Source organism: Chenopodium album, chromosome 24, assembly GCF_948465745.1.
Source record: "Chenopodium album chromosome 24, dcCheAlbu1.1, whole genome shotgun sequence".
In the NCBI taxonomy this organism is placed as follows: Eukaryota; Viridiplantae; Streptophyta; class Magnoliopsida; order Caryophyllales; family Amaranthaceae; genus Chenopodium; species Chenopodium album.
Window position 1 is genome coordinate 38,620,956 of NC_137857.1, and position 17,844 is coordinate 38,638,799.

Sequence of the window (17,844 nt, forward strand, 5' to 3'; positions counted from 1 at the left end):
TGACAAAGATGAAACAACTCCCTTACCAATTAATCCAAACACTCGTTAATAGAGTAATACCTTGTTGGTACATTTTGAGAAGTGCGCATTAGCATGACAAAAATATTACTTCCTAGTTTCCATTTTCCAATAAAAGAGAGAAAAAAAGACATTCTATCCTTGAATTCACATCATTTTACCGCGTTCATACATGGTTTGTTGGACCCCCGCATTTATACGAGTGCCCAAAGAATCTGTAATTGCCTACAGAATTTTGCTTCTCTTCTCTCTCTACTTAACCAACCTTCACTCTCTCTTTCTCTTTCTCTCTCCTCTTCCTTCTACTGCCATCTCAGTGCTCACACTTTCTCGATTCTCATTTTTGGCGATCGACCTCTCATTTATTCTGGGTGAGCATCTACTTTTCATTTTATTTCAACCCCATGTTTTTTTTCTTAATATTCAAGATTATCACTTGCAATTTTTAATCTTTTTTGACCCCTTTACATATCTTGTTTGTTTGTGTACTGCATCCATTTTTGTTGATACCCATTTAGTTTTTTTGAGGTTTTACATCCTGATTTTCTGTAAGTTTTGTTATCTCTTTGATTTTATGATGATACTTTAATGTATTTAGTTCCTGATTTATTTTAAACTTTGGTGCTTATTTGTCCTTTTGAACCCTAGTTCTTAATTGGGTGTATGTGTTTAAGATCATTTATATGATTGTTGGGAGAACTTGGGTATGATTGGAGTTGTTTCATTTGATTCTCAGATGGGTTTTGTGTTAGGATCATGTGTGATTGTTGGGGGAAATTTGGGTGTGATTGGAATTGTTTTATTTTATTCTTAATTGGTTTTTGTGTTAAGATCATATGTATGATTGTTTGGAGAAATTTGGGTGTGATTGGACCTAAAAAAGTGAAACTATCAATTGGGTTTGTGTTTAAGATCATTTATCGTTTGGAGAATTTCAGGTGTGATTAGTGCTCTACTGTTGTTTTTGTAGTGAATTTGAAATCACAATTTGGCTTTTGTTTATGATGATTTATGTATTTGTTTGGAGAAGTTTGTGTATGATTGGATTGTTCACTGAAGTGGAAGTGTTGTTTCGGAGTTCAATTGTGGTGTTTTATGAGGGTTTAGGATCAGAAGTGAAATTATTTGCTTTCTGAGTGTGCTCTAAATATTTTGATTTTGATGCCATTGGATCGTAGTTCGTGAGGGAATAATTTTGTGGGCTTCTGTGTTTTCTTAATGAATAGACATCTCATGGATTGAGTTTGGTATGGAACAATAACTAGTACTTCGTATTGTTGTATAGATTCCGCTTCCCAAGAGAGATGGGGGATGGCCGGATGGGGATAAGATATCAAATTGTGTAGGGTTATTAAACCAAATGATGTCGTATTAGCATATTTCACCTGTGAAAGCTGCTTTGTACTGTTCTTGAGAGGGCGTTGGTAGTTGGAAGCTTAGAACTAGAGGATACCATTTTCAATTTCTGATAAGTTTCGTTCTGAATCAATTGTGTTCTGTTGAATTGATCTGTTGCAGGATCTGTACTGTATTATTCTCTTATGGCTAAACCATTAGACATGCTATCAAGTGTGAAGTCTTGTAATATTGCATTAATATTTCTGACATGATTGTAGTTGTGCTCTTTATTTTATTGTAGCTACATAGGTTGCTTTGAATTGTGAGAGTGGTAATGAGGAAGGGTTTGAAGAGAAACAGCTGCAAGTCAGCATCACACCAGCTCTTTAAGGATAAAGCAAAGAATCGAGTCGATGATCTTCAGATGATATTTTCAGATCTGCAGTCAGCAAGGAAGGATAGCCGCACACTTGATGCTGCAGTTCTTGAAGAGCAGGTCTATCTAATGTTACGTGAATGGAAATCTGAACTTAATGAGCCCTCACCTGCGTCGTCTGTACAAGTGAGGATTTCATATATTTGTTTCTTTACTTCCTATTATTAGTGCTGCATGTTCTATGATGAAGAAAAGGAGTATGGACAATTATGACTGAAATGGCTTCTTGTAGAACGATAGTCTTGGTACATTCTCTTCGGACATCTATCGGCTGTTGCACCTTTGTGATGAAGAAGATGATGCTACAAGTCCATTTGAGCTTCCTCTGCCAAAGCCTGAACCTGATGTTCAAAAGTTTCAAGCTGGAGATGCTATAGGCTTCCAAGAGGTAGTCTACTTCCTCTTTCATTTTCATGGTTCTCAATAATATGGAAACTAAGGAAATTTGCATTTGCGTTTCTCTGCCAAATTGTTATGTGGCATATGCTTTGGTGAGGAACACCTATCTCACCTTGCACATTGTGGATTCTTTAGTCTAACATATTTTGATTATTTTACAAATGTTGCGTAGGCATTCAGTGTCACATAATGTCATAGAGATCCGTGTTTGGCACTTCTAGAAATGACACAAGATGCAGGGATAGAGGAAACCTAAGACATACTTGAAAGCAAAAACTTGAATAAAATGGCTCTGCTTTGCACCTAGCTTCCCACCTCTGGTAGAAGAAGTGTGACATGAGTAATTAGTATGCCATAGCTGTTGTCAATCCTTTATGCACCAGGAGGCTTCTCATGAATGTTAGTGAAAGAAGTTGGGATATGATTGAGGCTACATAGTGCAACCTTGTTGAGTTAGCTTTGTGCATGTTTTAAGTTCATCAGCATGTGAATGCATGAATTCTCTTCTCTCATTTCTCAAAAGAATAATAACTCCCTAGACAAGGCTCAAAGATCTGGGTTACCTTTGCATTAGAGAGATCATATCAGCAGACACTCACCTGACTTTTGGAAACTCCTTGGCTTTTGTTCTACTCCCTCTGTTCTAAAATAAAGGTCTCAATTCATGGTTTCACCCAAAAATCTTGTCCCTAAATAAAAGTCCCATTACATCTTTTCTTCATTTTTAAACAACTTTATTTTGTTGTTATTTTCTAATCAGTTATTTATTTATTTTTTAATATTCACCTCTAATCAACCAAACCCCATTGTTGTATTAGAGATGTCAAATTTAGGTTACTCTCCCCATCCCAAATTGTATGATTACTTTGGAACTATTGGATTTAAATGTTGCGAGTCATGGGAGTTACAGCTCTCAAACAGTAGTGGGGAATGGAATTGCTGGTGCATATTTTATTTATTTCTTGATTGACTTTTGCAGTTACCTTCAATTTTGCATTCCTGTTTTGATCTTTTTTTAGGTTTATCAGGTACAATGTATGGTTTGAGTAGAGGACTTCCAATATATATTTTGAAATCTAACCAACTCTAAGTTCTTTCTGTTGATCGTAGCCTCATTTATATGAGCTTTGTGATGGATATATCTGATTTTTGGAAAACAAAATACAGGCCTAATAAACCCTCCTTTACTTATGGTGTAGTATCTTGCCTGTACCACATGATAACAAATGCTGACTTATTATGCCAATGTGAAGTATATTATAAAATTACTAAGGATTAATAAAGGTGAAAGCTTTATATTTTGATTGATAATGGAAAAAGGATTGCAAAAGTTAGGTTTAATAACTTAAGGCTATTAATCTCCAATTGCAAGTTTAGCTCACAACTCTCCAACAATGGCTTTATACTAAGGACTATTAACCTAGCAAACTAACATTATTAGAATACCCCATATTACCCCTCTTAGGTTAGTCTGTTACATGTGTGTAGGAGAACTTCTTGACTATGTATCACTCCTTTTCTATGAAATATTATGCAATCTGTTGGACCTTTGCTAGATAGGACGAAAAAAAAAAAATGAATGTTCAAGATATGCTATCCTATTCTGAGGAACAAAAAGAAATTGCAAGAAAGTGAATAATATTTTTAGGAATGGAGAAAAGCTGCAAAATATTAACCTCTATCTTATATAATTGGAAAGGGCTGTTTCTCCTGTCCACCCAATCTGACACAAGATTAGAACCTGCGAATGAATCAAACCCAGGATGGTGTGATCTGATCCTTTGACACCTATTTCACTAATAATTTGTGGCATTTGTGTAAACAAAGGAATATATTTTAGATCTAGATTTTGGAGTGAAAGCCCTAATATTTAATTTGTAAATGAAGTCCTTTGAGTTGTGCCTGTGTTTTAATTTCAGTGATTTTCTTTTCTTTTTAATAAAACATCTTTTTTCGTTTTTTTTTTTAAAATCAGTCATGTTTTATGATTCATTTAAATAAAAAACTGAAAAAAAAATAATCATTATCTCTAATTTCTCTTAGAGCTTGTTCTAAACTGTGACAGTTAAACTAATCTTGATAAAAAGTTTAGAAATTAATATGGTAATTGACTTTAACAGGGCCCTGAAGTCAAGCCTGGATCACTGGAGCAACATTTCTCATCAGTTGATCAATGCAAAGGATCTCCTGGTTTACGCAGTTTGACAACGACTAATATGGAAATGGCTAATCAGCTGGATTACAATCAATTTAATCTGCATGTGGACCTTGAGCATCATTATCTTAGTGGATATAATGGTGTTGATGTAAGTGCTCTGTATGCACATCCAATTTCAGGATTTCTGCCAAATGTATGCCCACCACCTGCTGCTTTTTTGGGTCCAAAATGTGCATTATGGGATTGTCCTAGGCCTGCTCAAGGATCAGACTGGTGGTTAGATTACTGCAGTAGCTTCCATGCTACTCTTGCACTGAATGAGGGCCCTCCTGGAATGACTCCGGTCTTACGTCCTGGAGGCATCGGCCTAAAGGATGGCTTGCTTTTTGCTGCTTTGAGTGCAAAAGCACAAGGAAAAGATGTTGGCATTCCGGAATGTGAGGGGGCAGCAACTGCAAAGTCCCCTTGGAACGCCCCTGGTAAGTTTCTGTTACTTGCTTATCAACCTGTTACCCCCTTTTTCAATAATTGTCATAATTTCACATAGTAGAAATCGCATTTGCTACTGTAAGATTCAGCAAAATTATTTCCCCAAATTACCTTTGTGGTCACGCTCTACTTCATTGATGGGCACATTTGTCAAGGTTCAACAAAATTGTTCCCCCAAATTACCCTTCAGATCACATTCTACTTTGTTAATGGTTGATAGCCTTTATTAATCACTAAGAGATTGTGTGGTAATCTTAGTGGGACGGCATATAGTTCCTATTTTTTCATGGATTTGTTATTATCTTTCCGTTTCCCATTTGCACTGTGTTCATTTAGCGTGTATTTTCCATATTATTGCAGAACTTTTTGATCTCTCCGTTCTTGAGGGGGAGACTATTAGGGAGTGGCTCTTCTTTGACAAACCTCGAAGAGCATTTGAGAGTGGAAACAGAAAGCAGAGATCATTACCAGATTACAGTGGCCGAGGGTGGCATGAGTCGAGAAAGCAAGTTATGGATGAGTTCAGTGGTCTGAAAAGATCTTATTATATGGATCCTCAACCACTGAACAACTATGAATGGCATCTTTATGAGTACGAGATCAACAAGTGTGATGTGTGTGCACTGTATAGATTGGAACTCAAGTTGGTGGATCGTAAGAAAACTCCTAGAGGGAAAACAGCAAATGATACTGTTTCTGAGCTCCAAAAGCAGATGGGTAGACTGACTGCTGAGTTTCCGCTTGATAACAGGCGTCCACTTAAAGGAAGGGCCAAGTTTAACAGCAAAGATGGTGTTGGAAATCTCCGCTCTGATCCAAATCAATTGATCAATGGAGATAAAACATTTGATCATGGAGTTGGCCCGCCATATGGGTATCTTGTGGAGAATATAGGTGATTACTTCCTGAAATAGTGAGAGCGAGCAACAATCTCTGACATGTCTAGTTGGCGGGTTTAGTTCATCTACTGACAGTTCCATTTTAGGTTTTGATCGTCTCCAATAACATTGGTGAGATCCTCATTTTTTAAATCTGGGGATCTTGTATATAATTTATCGTGGTTTTTAGCCTAAACAAATAGACAATGGCTTTTGTCATTGCTGGAGTATATCTGACAAATGAAGAGGGGTTACAAACAGCTTAAAAATCGCTGCTGTTTACTTTTATAGTGAAGGGTATCACATTTGGTAAGGTGGATGTACATTCTATGCTGGTTTCTACATGATTTGGAGACTGCTCGTCGGATGCTTTTAATGTCCTACAAAAATTTATGTATTAGCTGCTGTTGCACTTCATTTTCGTCTATGAGATGAGATACATGTCAACTCTCAATCGTTGTCATCATCTCCCACATCTATGTAAACAACCTATCATGTCATGTATGACAAGAGATCCTTGATATTTTGCTGTAACTTCGGATATTAGAAGATGCCTATATTTTTGCTGATCACTTCGTACTAATTAGTGACAGAAAAAATTTGGATACTTGATTTGTTTTTAATGAAAATGAGTATTACAATGAGCTAAATATGCACAATGTTTCAACAAATCAGTGAATCTGACGGTTTTATCCAATTTATTTTAGACGAAAGTGATTAGGGTTGAAAGTTATTTGAATCAAATCCAATCCTAATCGAATGACTCATTTGAATAGTATTAATTCTAATTTTTTTTTTCTTGTTTTTTTCATTTCAAAAATTGGATCTTTAAATTGGATTTTGGGTGTTTACATCCTAAAAACCGAATTGCTTAGATTATTATGGATAATTAATTAATCCGCCTAAAACTTGAAACACGATGTTATATCTTTGACTTATTTAAAGCTTATGGATCAACCGTCAATGTTTGAGCTTATATATAACACCACAACATTAAATTTGTTATACGAAGTATAAAACTTAAATTTACGGAATATATCTATATCATATCAAATTTGAGTTGATGGCAATTCAGATTAAATTAAAGTCAAAATCCTAAAACCGAATTAAGAATGAATTGAACTTGGTCAAATCCAAAAAATACTGCACTTTTGTCCTACAACTCCTACTGTTGATTGGAAAAATGCCTTTCAAAATCAACTAACAAGCGTGGTCTGTGCAATCACTGCTATCAATTTACCAACAAAAGGCACTATATTTCCAATCTCGCTAGTGACCATCATTAGTGGGTGGATGACTTTTGAAAAAGTCTCCTGACTTCATCTCATTGAAAGAGAAAGGGGTTCTTCATTTTACAACCACACTATTAAAGGGGCAAGCAAAATCCTGTGGTATAGAGAAACTGAAGCTAGCTCTTTAAAGGCGAATTATAACACATGCTCGTAGAATAGCTGCACTCGGGTGATGTAATGACAGTAGAGATTTATAGATGGTGAATTCCTTTTCTCCTAAAGTCGCATTAGTTAAACTCTGAGGTGCGCCCAATATGTTCTCTTCTAGAAATAGGTAATCAAGCTTACACATATCTTATTCCATACCATAGTTGCACAAGGAAATCAATTTGTCAGTCAATAACAATCCTATACACTAAACTACACAAAAATGTGAAAAAACCATGGCTGACCCTGAGTTGGTATGCTGTTGATGCTTCAGATTTTAGTCTTCGAGGGTATGACATTATACACTCAGTTTTCAATCTGCTGGAATAGAACACTGAAGCCCATTTACCTCTACGGCTCTACATCATCTGAAGCAACATAGCAGATTCTGCAAGCACCATATATTCTTTAAATCTGGCAGTTTCCTTCTGAATGATATCAGTATCTGCATTCAATTGCATAATAACAAATGCTGTCAATTATTATGCACCAACGCAGCCAATAACATCTGAGTGATTGCAGCAGTGGTACTAGTAATACAAACAAGATCAGAAGACAAAACCATACTCTTTCTGTCCAAAATATGACACACTTTACAACCATCGAATCACTTCTATCTTTCTCCCCATGGCTAATATATATACTGGGACTTGTGACTTTTCAGGAAAGACAACTTTTTTTAACATCCTATTTAGTCCAAAATGTCAACATAAATTGGTCAAAAACATTGAACGAGTACAAATTTTCTGATGGATAAGAGCATAGATCAAGTTATTGATTAACTGAAGAAAGCCTAAAGTAGGATTAGCAACAAGATCAAAATAGTTAGCATTGTTAATTTTCAAGTATTAATGGTGGTTATAGAAACTCAAGGGAGAGGCACTTGTGATAGTACATACTTTGCAACTGTCTCTTAGACCCACATGCAAGTTCCAGAATGTCTTCCACATAGCAGGACTAATGCTCCATAACAACAGGTGACAAAGGTCACCTGTCATGGGCTACAGAGTTTCAACATACCCAGCTCTATGCCTAGGAGAGGCACTTTGTGCACAACCACACATGTTCTTTCAGAAAAGGGAGCAAAATCCTTTCAGTGAGCAATCAGTGGAATTCGATATGACAGCAAAAACTTTGATGAAAGACTAGGGTATTATATAATGTTGCAAAAATCCAACAAGGTAAAGTCTCCTGCTGTGGATGAGGTCTAAGAAGTACCCAGCTTACCAATAACCTTTTGACCCTAAACCCAACTACGGCCAAGAATTTTATTTAGTCCCCGATCAACCATTTGGTTCCTTACATTAGAAACATCCAACCAACGATCTGCTGCTGCATAGACATTGGATAACAAAACAAAATTTCCTGCATTATGAGGCTCAAGTTCAAGTAGCTGATTGGCTACTATTTCAGCCAATTCAGTATCAAAATGCAATCTACATGCCCCAAGAAGTGCTCCCCAACATTCAGCGTGGGCCTCAACTGGTAATGACTTAAGAAGATCATAGGCTGCTTCTAAATGGCCAGATCGACCTAGAAGATCAATCATGCATGCATAATGGTCAGGCGAGGGGGTAATCGAATATTTACTCATCATACTAAATAAGCAGTAACCTTCCTCTACCAGTGCCGCATGGCTGCAGGCTGTCAGGATGACAGTGAAGGCCACAGCATCAGGCGTTATCCCTTCAGAAAGCATGTTATAGAATAATTTAACAGCCTCTGGTCCTTGACCATGAAGAGCATGGCCTTGAATCATGGAGCAGTATGAGACTAAATCCCGTTTAGGCATATTATCAAACAAACTCCTTGCTCTCTCCATGTTACCACATTTCGCATTCATATCTACTAATGCTGCAACAACATGCGTACGTTTGAGATCAAAAGAGCTTCGGTTCATGTATGAATCAATCTCATTAGCAAGTTTCAAATTCCCTACTTGCGCACAAGCGGACATTACACTCACCATTATATGTTCATCTGGCCTAGTATTGCTCAACTTCATCTCTAGAAAAGACTTCACAGCCTCGTAAGGAAGCCCATTCTGTGCATACCCTGATATCAAAGCTGACCATAGGACAAGATCCTTTACTGAGCACTGCTCAAAGAAGAAGTTCGCGGAGGACATGTCGCCGCATTTAGCATACCCATCAATCATCATCGTGTACGAAACCACATTCTTGAAAGGCAATTCATCAAACAATTTCCTAGCACTATCTAACTGTCCGAGCTTTACATACCCACTTATCATGGCATTCCACGAAACCTGATTTCTCTTGGGCATTACATCAAACACTCTTCGTGCATTAAGCAAATCCTCAGAATTAACATACCCAACAAGCAAACTAGTCCAAGAAACCACATTTCTCACAGACATTTCATCAAACACTCTCTGGGCATCCCTAATCAACCTACATTTCCCATATAAATCAACCAAACTCGAACCCACAAACACATCATCCTGAACCCCATATTTAATCAACAACCCATGAATCCCAACCCCAACAAAAGCATCCAATTCATTCGAACAACACTTCATCAATGGCGGGAAAGTGTACTTATCTGGAGCACCTTCAGAAGAAGCTCTCATGGCGGAAAACACAGAAAGAGAAGATGACAAAGAAGAGTAATTACAGTGACCCTTTAACAGGGAGTTCCAAAGACAAGTGTTGGCGCATGATACAGAGTTGAACACACTCGTTGCATATCGGAGGAGAGAGAAAGATGTACAGCAACGTGAAATGAAGCTGGAAATCAAGTAATTGTCATGTTCAAGACCCTTTTGAATGATTTGAACGTGGATTTGCTCGAAACATCGAAGAGTGTTGCAGGATTTCAAAAGGGTGATTATTGGGGGAGATGATGCAGGTAATTGATGCTTCATTGATTATTCGTAGGAATTTGAAATTCGATGTTTTGGGCATTTTCTCAATGGATGTTTGTCAATGCACTTGTTTGAATTCGCTCATTTTCTTCTTCTTCTTCTTGTTCTACAAGTCTTCTGTTTGCCCCATGAGAATGATCAGTATAAACTTAAACTGTTGATGGCTTAAAGGGGCTATAAACTATTGCTTTTGTCAAATAAATGGTTAGATAGGAATTGGTATTAACTAGTAAGGTTAAACTGTCGCATCGACGTGTGTGTAAAATTTAACTGTGTCGGTTATTTTGAAATAGATGGAGTATTTGAAGACAATTGAAGTGCCCCACTTTGACTGACACACTTGTCAATGCACAACTTTAACTAATGATATCTTTAATTATCAGTAAGTATGGATTACTCCCTCCATCTCTGTACAAAAATTTGATATTTGAAAAACTATGCATTGAGATGGTTCTAAGTTCTAACAAGTACTCATTGGTTATATTTTATCTTATGTATAAAGCATAAACATTAGTTAATGCGGTGTATGTGAATGGCTTCAAAGTCAAACTAGGGCGCTTTAATAAAAACGAAGGGAGTAGCAGTTTTGCACAAAGATCTGTCAATTTCATCACCATCATGTAAGATATAAAAAGTACAATATTTGTAAACCTAGTTAACGTCTTGAATGTGATGGTAGTCAAGTAAACCCTTATGATGCTGAAATCACAACAATACCATTAAACCCATTTGTACTTGCATTCCAAAGCCTAAGATACAGCACCAAAATACACCCAAAACTAACACATGTTTATTGTAGAAATGCTTCAAGAAATGACTGTGAAGAGAAGCTGTTGTTGAATGATATATCAGGGAAACTGAAAGAGGGGCAAATCATGGCAGTTTTGGGTGCTAGTGGGTCTGGAAAATCAACCTTAATTGATGCTTTGGCGGGTCGAATATTGAAGGAAAGATTAAAAGGGTCAGTAACTTTAAATGGACAAGAAGTTTTGAGGTCTAATGCCAACATTCTGAAATCAAAATCAGCTTATGTGCAGGATGTTCTGATATTTTCAGGGCTAACAGTAGAGGAGACTTTTATGTATTCTGCAGAGCTTTGCCTGCCAAGAAGCCTCTCAATGTCGAAGCGAGAGTTCAAGGACTAATCAACCAGCTCAGTCTAAGGCAGGCTGCTTAGACAGTGATTGGAGATGATGAGCATAGAGGAATCTCTGGAGGTGAAAGGAAACGGGTTTCAATAGGCATTGAAATCATTCGCGATCCAGCTATCTTGCTGTTAGATGAGCCTACTCAGTGGCCTGTGTTCTGCAGGACATTGCTCGAAGGGGGAGCGTTGTGATCTTATCAGTACATCAGCCTAGTTCTCGGCTTTTAAGCATCATGGATTATCTGATCATTCTTTCTGAAGGACAAACAGACTATTGTGGATCGCCTTCAGGTATCACAGAGTTTTTTGCAGCATGTAATCACTCGATTTCAGAAATTGTAAACAAGGCCGAGTTTGCTCTTGATCTCATCTCCGAGCTCGAATTCTGCTGGTGGTGTCACAAGTTTGGTGGAATTCAACAACTCTTACCAAAAGACGGATAATTGTAAGGATAATAATAATCATCCAGAGCTTGCCACTGATTTATCAGCCTTGTCTTTCACTGATGCAGTAAATGCAAGGATTTCAAAAGGCAAATTGTCAACATTATCAAGTATAATGGTTCATGAGTTTTACAATCCAATTTGGGTTGAGACCTATGTGCTCGCAAAAAGATCATTGCTCAACCCAAAAAGAATGCCTAAATCATTCAGGTTTTGATTTGGTGCAGTGGTCCTTGCTGGTGCAATGCTAGCTACCGTCTTTTGGAGGTTAGATGATTCACCAACACATTCTAGATAATACTTCAGAGTATTCTAGGCTGATAAAAAGTTTAAATAAGGCCAAACATTCTAGTTCAGACTTCAGAGTATTCTAGGCTGATCAGTATTATAATTGTGTTACATTCAGAAAGCAAGCTACCAAGATGGCATATATTACAACTTACAAGGACAAACCAGTTGCTGCACCTAAGATCTACCAGTCACTGAACATTGAAATGCTGAATTTCCCATAATACAAAGTTTACATACAGTCCACATTTTAGTAGTTAGAGACATATGGTTCCACTAATCCAGCACATCCATAGCATAAACAATGGGCAAGGGACGATTATTTCATTGGACAGAACAACAGCCTTCTTGCCCTTTGTAATCTTATTATTCAGCATCATCTTCCACAGTATTGACTCGCTCACACTCGTCAATCCACTCGCTGTATCTGTAAATCCAAAAGTAATGTAAAGATAAAGAGAATATAATAGACAGTAGAACTCACAAGATATTGGGTAAGTCAGACTTACATGTCAACCGGTTCAGTCAGAGCTGCGAAAAACAAAAGGAAAGGAACAAAAAATAAAATCAGATAAACTCAAATCCTCACGAATTATACACAAACAATAGTAGACGGAAATTGAACCCAAAATTTGCAATGGACAGTACTAGCATTAGCATCAGCATCAGCTTTAATATGCCAATATAACAAGCAAAAAATCAACCTCGTTTGCCATAGCAGATTAGCAGGGAAGGAAAGTGAGGTTAGAGAAATAGAGCAAGTAGAGGAAGACTGTTTTCCATGATAAGAGGTTTGGGGTTTTTTTTCTTTTGGGTGGACAATCAACTAATCTACCAACATGAGACCAGATAAAAAATTATTCAAATACCAGTTCCACTAGGTAAATTTTATTCATTGATCACCAAATCACAATCATCCCAATGGCAGGAAAATCTCGCTACTATGGAAAAAGAAATGGGTTTCATAAAGTAATAGTAATAATAAAAATAAATAAAAAAAGCAAACAAACAGTTTACAAACCCACTAAGATGTCCAGAATTAATACTAGCTGAAATATGATCTTGTTCATCATTTCAAAATGAACCCAATGACAAGCAAAATTCTCTAATATAATTACGGTTGCATGTAATTAAATCATGCAAAGCCAGACAGCATGTAGAGCGAGTTGATGATCGATTAGTAAAGCTCAGAAAAGTACCTGTAATTGAAGTGCTGAAGCTCTCTTGACAGATCCTGCATTGGGCTTCGCCTATCAAGTTCTTCATATCACTAGAAATCAGGTTAAGTAATAAAATGTCAGCTCAAAATTTAGCCCAATAACACTGCTTTTATATAAAAAATTCTTCATGAATACAGTAAGATCTAAACAACACAAAGAAGAAAGAAATAGTCGTGGACTCGTGGTAAGGTTAGAACATAGCTGTGTCAAATTCATTATTCACTCTCCGTTCATGTTAATTTCATTATTTCCTCTAGGCAGGGTTTTAATTGCTTAAAAAGTGATATCATTTCAACCTTGTTCGGTGAAAAGATGTGCTAGATTTATTGTTGATTGGATAAGAAGGATGAAAGTGGGTTTGCTGAAGTTTGGAAAAGGGCTCAGCTCTGTAGGCGATTTGGTAATGCATTTGGAAGGAAACAGGCTAACAGATCTTTCAAGATAATAGTTTCAGTTTGTGAGCTTTTGTTTAGCTGGGATCAAATTTTAACTCGTGAGCAGTGCAAAACTGTCATATAGTAAGCATATGGGTGTTAACATGTCAAACTGTCAACTTCTTGGGTCTTATAGTTCTATCCTTTATTACTTCCTACAAATTTGGACTAAGACAAAAATTAATTTGTTAACTAATGAAGCCTAATGCAACTTTATGGGTGTTTGGTTAGAACATAGGAAATCAGGAAGTACCGTTTCCTAGGATGTTTGTTTGCCCATAGGATATACTCAAATACATTTCCAAGGAAGTATACTAATTTGCCTCATTTGATTTGCTATTTTCCTTGGATACTTTACAGGCTTAGGTGCATGTCCAAAGCGACATACTTCGCTTTTTAAAAATATTCTTATTAGCCAAAGTTAAGTGTTAAGTGTTCATACCCATGTAAGCGTGTCAAGGATTCTTGAACAGGCATTTGAGGTAAAATGAAGAGTTTGAGCAACATAGAAAATCCAACTACACACTAAACATTCCACTTGCCACTTTCTTCAATTTGTGTAAAGTAGAACTTCATAGACAATATAAATTCCAATATATTTTCAAACCAAACATCTCATATTTCCACTTCCTAGGAAATTCAACTTCTCATATTTTTCCACGTCACCCAAACAAGCAATTACACAGTTATCATTGATTAACAGGACTTAATCGGCAAATCTAACTTCCACTTTAGATTCATGAACTCAAACAGAAAAACATAAGTCAGATGCAAAGTATACTTACATGCGGCATTCTACACTAGTCCCATGATTGCAGAAGGGGCAGCTAAAAACAGTATCAAGTTTGATGCTCTTCTTTGGAGGAGGCTTAGCTCTTGACTTTCTCTTCCCCATATCGTGAGGCTAACAACACTGAAAAAGAACAGTCAAGACAAGACACATAACAAAAGTAATTGACAATGCAAAAGAAAATACATCTTAAACCCCTTTATGAAAGAAATGCATGAACTTTGTACTCCATTAAACTGACTGACAGAGTGAATCACAGTTTAGAAAACACATAAATGAAAAGTATGTCCCATGTGGCCAATCGTACACAATACAACCCTCAAAAAAGACAAAGAAAGCAATAAATGCTACAGAAACAGAAAACCCATAGAATGTGCATACAGGGAAAATACACACACACACACACACACACACACACACAAAAGATTATACAAGGATTATAGTAAACAAGATACCAGAAAAGTTTATGAATTGACATAGTATGACATGACTGAACAAGTGGACAAAGAGCACCCAGGTATGATGAACTGCAAGAATGAGATTGGCTCGTTCTCATGGCACACAGAGGATTGATGACCATTGGATACTATTACCATTTACCAAGAGCAATAGTCTCCAAATTATGCAAACCGGTGATGTAATAAAGCTTTAATGACATCAATAATAATTCAAGGTGATACCAATCATCATTTTAGTCATTATCATCAACCTTAGCTTATCATAAAATACTTGGAGAATTTGTTCAGGTGCACATATTGAATCAATAAAAGAATTCATCCATGAGAAAAAAGTCAGTAAATCTAGTCTATCTACAGCCTTTATAACTAAAAACATTGTTCCACTTGCTCCACAGTCCACACTAAAGGTTTGAAATAAAAAGAGGTTGGCGCTTATAAAGCCTTTTTGAAAGATAAAAAAGATAGTATATGAATTCTTATGTAGGAAATTGTAAAGCTAAATCATTCAAAGCAACTGAAGAAAATAAGAAGTAGTGTTTTGGTCTATGCTTTCACACGGTGTAATCTTTTTCCGATAACATTTCCATTAAAGCACAACCTTCTGGATGGCAGTTATATTGGAAAGAAAGCGACACAAAATAGTTACTCCCTCCGTTTCCATATTTTAGTCCCATATGGAATCAATAACGTAAAATAAGAATCTTAAGAATCTAGCATTAAAGTACATTTTTTTTTGGGGGGGGGGGGGGGGGGTGTATAAACCATAATTGCGGTGAGCATGCGACTGAGCTAGGATTTAATTGCCATTTCATTAATCCAATACCATTACAAGTAACCAATCAAATGTAACATTTCATAAGCTTTAACCAATCAGATTTAAATAAAAATCATGAAAACTAAAATACAACTTTTATTTTTTGAAGTCGGTCTTTTCTACATATTTAGAGATTTCGAAAATTAAAACAAGCGAGCAAATGTTTTTCCAAAAAAAAATGAATCGTCAAAAATAACAAGCATTACACATTGATTGTTGCCAAAATTTAAAAGTAGTACTTTCATCCTAATCAATTCAAAGGAATATGAACCCCTTCATACCAAGAAAAGTTGTGGATGAGAATCTGACTGGTTTAAGATATGGAAGATAGATTCGGCATATTTTCGCTTCGAATTATTCATAATTGTAATTTGAGAGAGAAAGACGACGAAGAACAACGTTCATAAGTATCATAACAGATCTATACCACACCGACCCAACAAAGAACAATCAAAACAAGGTTTTAGTCTAACAAGAGTTACAAGACCATTAAAGTGACACAAAACACAATTTCGTTGATAAACAACAAAGCACAAGTCAAATTAGTTAAAGGGTTCATCTTGTTTACTCAATTAGGCAAGAACAATCAACAAACTGGCAATCAAATTTGTTTCAAACTCTCAAAAACCATATTAGGCTAGAACAATCACATAAAATTCTTCTTGCTAAAGAATATCAACGAAAAATGCACAAAGAATGATTCAAGCAACAAATTCGAGCGTTATAATCTTTCATAACTTGAGTAATTAGAATCAATAGTTAAAGAATCCACCTTAGAAAAACCCTAAATTGACTATATTGAGAATTAAATCAACGATAAACCCTAGATAAGAAAATTGATATTCAGTAATTTGATCAAGAATAAGATATTTTACCTCAGAAATTGCTTCAACGGAGGAGAGAAAGCTCTGAAGGCGCTCTAATGGAGAATTCGGAGTACGCGTTTCAATGGAGGAGAGAGAAAGAGCGGGGCTGGTTTGCAGTTATTTAAAGAGGTAAAAAAACCGAATACATAAGGATCCATTCGGTATTGGTTTTCTGTTTTTTGGTTTTTTTCAAAAAAATAAAAATAAAAATTATCAAACTTAAAATAAAAAACGATGTTAAACAAGAAGAGGAAGATTAATCATACGCATATATTGTGAACCACCAAATCTAAATATTATCAACGGTTTGTATTTATTTTATTAATTTGTAAGGTAACGAAATTTTAAAATAATCAATCAAATCTTAACTTTTGCGCTTTTTTACTCCCTCCAAATTTTTTTTAGTTACATCGCTATGACCGCCATGTATATAATGCACACGTGTAGAATAGGATCTATGATAAGAATCTTATCAAGTTTTATTTGGTTCGTTATTAATTGGTTTTTTTCCTCGGTTTTTTTTATTAAAGCAAAAAAAGTCTTATCAAATTGGAGCCTCTCACAAAACAAGTCGGCTCGAAAACACAGAAAAGTCCCTTTGATTGGTGGAAAATAAAAGAATCCCACCTCATGATTGTTAGAAAATAATTCTTACCACTAAACTAAATATTACGGGACACTTGATTTTTCATTTACATAATAAGTTATTTCAAATACTCCTTTTTCTATGTCTATGTGTATACTTGCATTTAATTTTTTTGGAGCTTCACGTTTATGGGATACTTCCTTCGATTTTATTAAATTCTCGAGTTTTATATTTACACTCGCAATTTTTCTACTTTTACTTCATATTAATATTAACTAATTTTTTATTATATATCCTCACTTATCTAACACAAATCATACTCTTTAGTAAAATTCATGTCCTTGGACAATTTCACTTTACCTCCGGAAAGCCCCCCCCCCCCCAAAAAAAAAAAAAAAAAAAAAAATCTACTAAATATACCTCCTTTTATTGATTAGGTGACTAATCTCACTGTATTAAAGTATGGAGGGAGTTTCTTATGGATAAATTAATAATATAAGGCACCATCTAGTTTTCCTCAAAAAAAAAAAAAAAAAAAAAAAAAAGTATGGAGAGAGTACATATCACTTATGATACGAATTAACTAGATAATTTTATATGACTCCAAAAAAAAAAACAGAGGTCATAAATTCATAATAAGGATAGTAAGGGAAAAAATTTATTAACTTGAAATCTAATTATCTATATTCATAATTTATAGCTTGTAAATTGTTAACAGCTACATCAACAATTATATTGCTAGACATGACCTAAAGTACA

The 17,844-nt window shown here is 35.8% G+C and overlaps 2 protein-coding genes and 2 pseudogenes across 4 annotated transcripts; 2 read left to right on the forward strand and 2 right to left on the reverse strand.

Annotated features, from left to right (window-relative positions):
- The first annotated feature begins 239 nt into the window (after positions 1-239).
- On the forward strand, positions 240-6,285 carry LOC145610291 (transcription factor VOZ1-like). 3 transcript variants are annotated; one of them, XM_081665612.1, is made up of 5 exons: positions 240-389; positions 1,658-1,918; positions 2,025-2,180; positions 4,312-4,828; positions 5,199-6,285. In XM_081665612.1, the coding sequence occupies exons 2-5, from the start codon at positions 1,691-1,693 to the stop codon at positions 5,750-5,752; spliced, it is 1,455 nt and encodes a 484-aa protein (XP_081521738.1). In that variant the 5' UTR covers positions 240-389; positions 1,658-1,690; the 3' UTR covers positions 5,753-6,285. The 3 variants fall into 3 exon arrangements, with proteins under 3 accessions (XP_081521738.1, XP_081521740.1, XP_081521739.1); XM_081665614.1 differs by having other exon boundaries at positions 249-389; positions 1,635-1,918; XM_081665613.1 differs by lacking the exon at positions 240-389 and adding an exon at positions 414-566.
- A 1,998-nt stretch (positions 6,286-8,283) lies between these two features.
- LOC145612496 (putative pentatricopeptide repeat-containing protein At5g37570 pseudogene) lies at positions 8,284-10,039 on the reverse strand (annotated as a pseudogene).
- A 517-nt stretch (positions 10,040-10,556) lies between these two features.
- On the forward strand, positions 10,557-11,927 carry LOC145611049 (ABC transporter G family member 2 pseudogene; annotated as a pseudogene).
- Positions 11,928-11,939: 12 nt separating this feature from the next.
- On the reverse strand, positions 11,940-16,656 carry LOC145611263 (transcription elongation factor 1 homolog). The gene is made up of 5 exons (XM_081666575.1): positions 16,509-16,656; positions 14,357-14,484; positions 13,117-13,187; positions 12,427-12,448; positions 11,940-12,344 (listed from the first exon to the last, which is right to left on the reverse strand). The coding sequence occupies exons 2-5, from the start codon at positions 14,464-14,466 to the stop codon at positions 12,284-12,286; spliced, it is 264 nt and encodes an 87-aa protein (XP_081522701.1). The 5' UTR covers positions 14,467-14,484; positions 16,509-16,656; the 3' UTR covers positions 11,940-12,283.
- Positions 16,657-17,844: the final 1,188 nt, after the last annotated feature.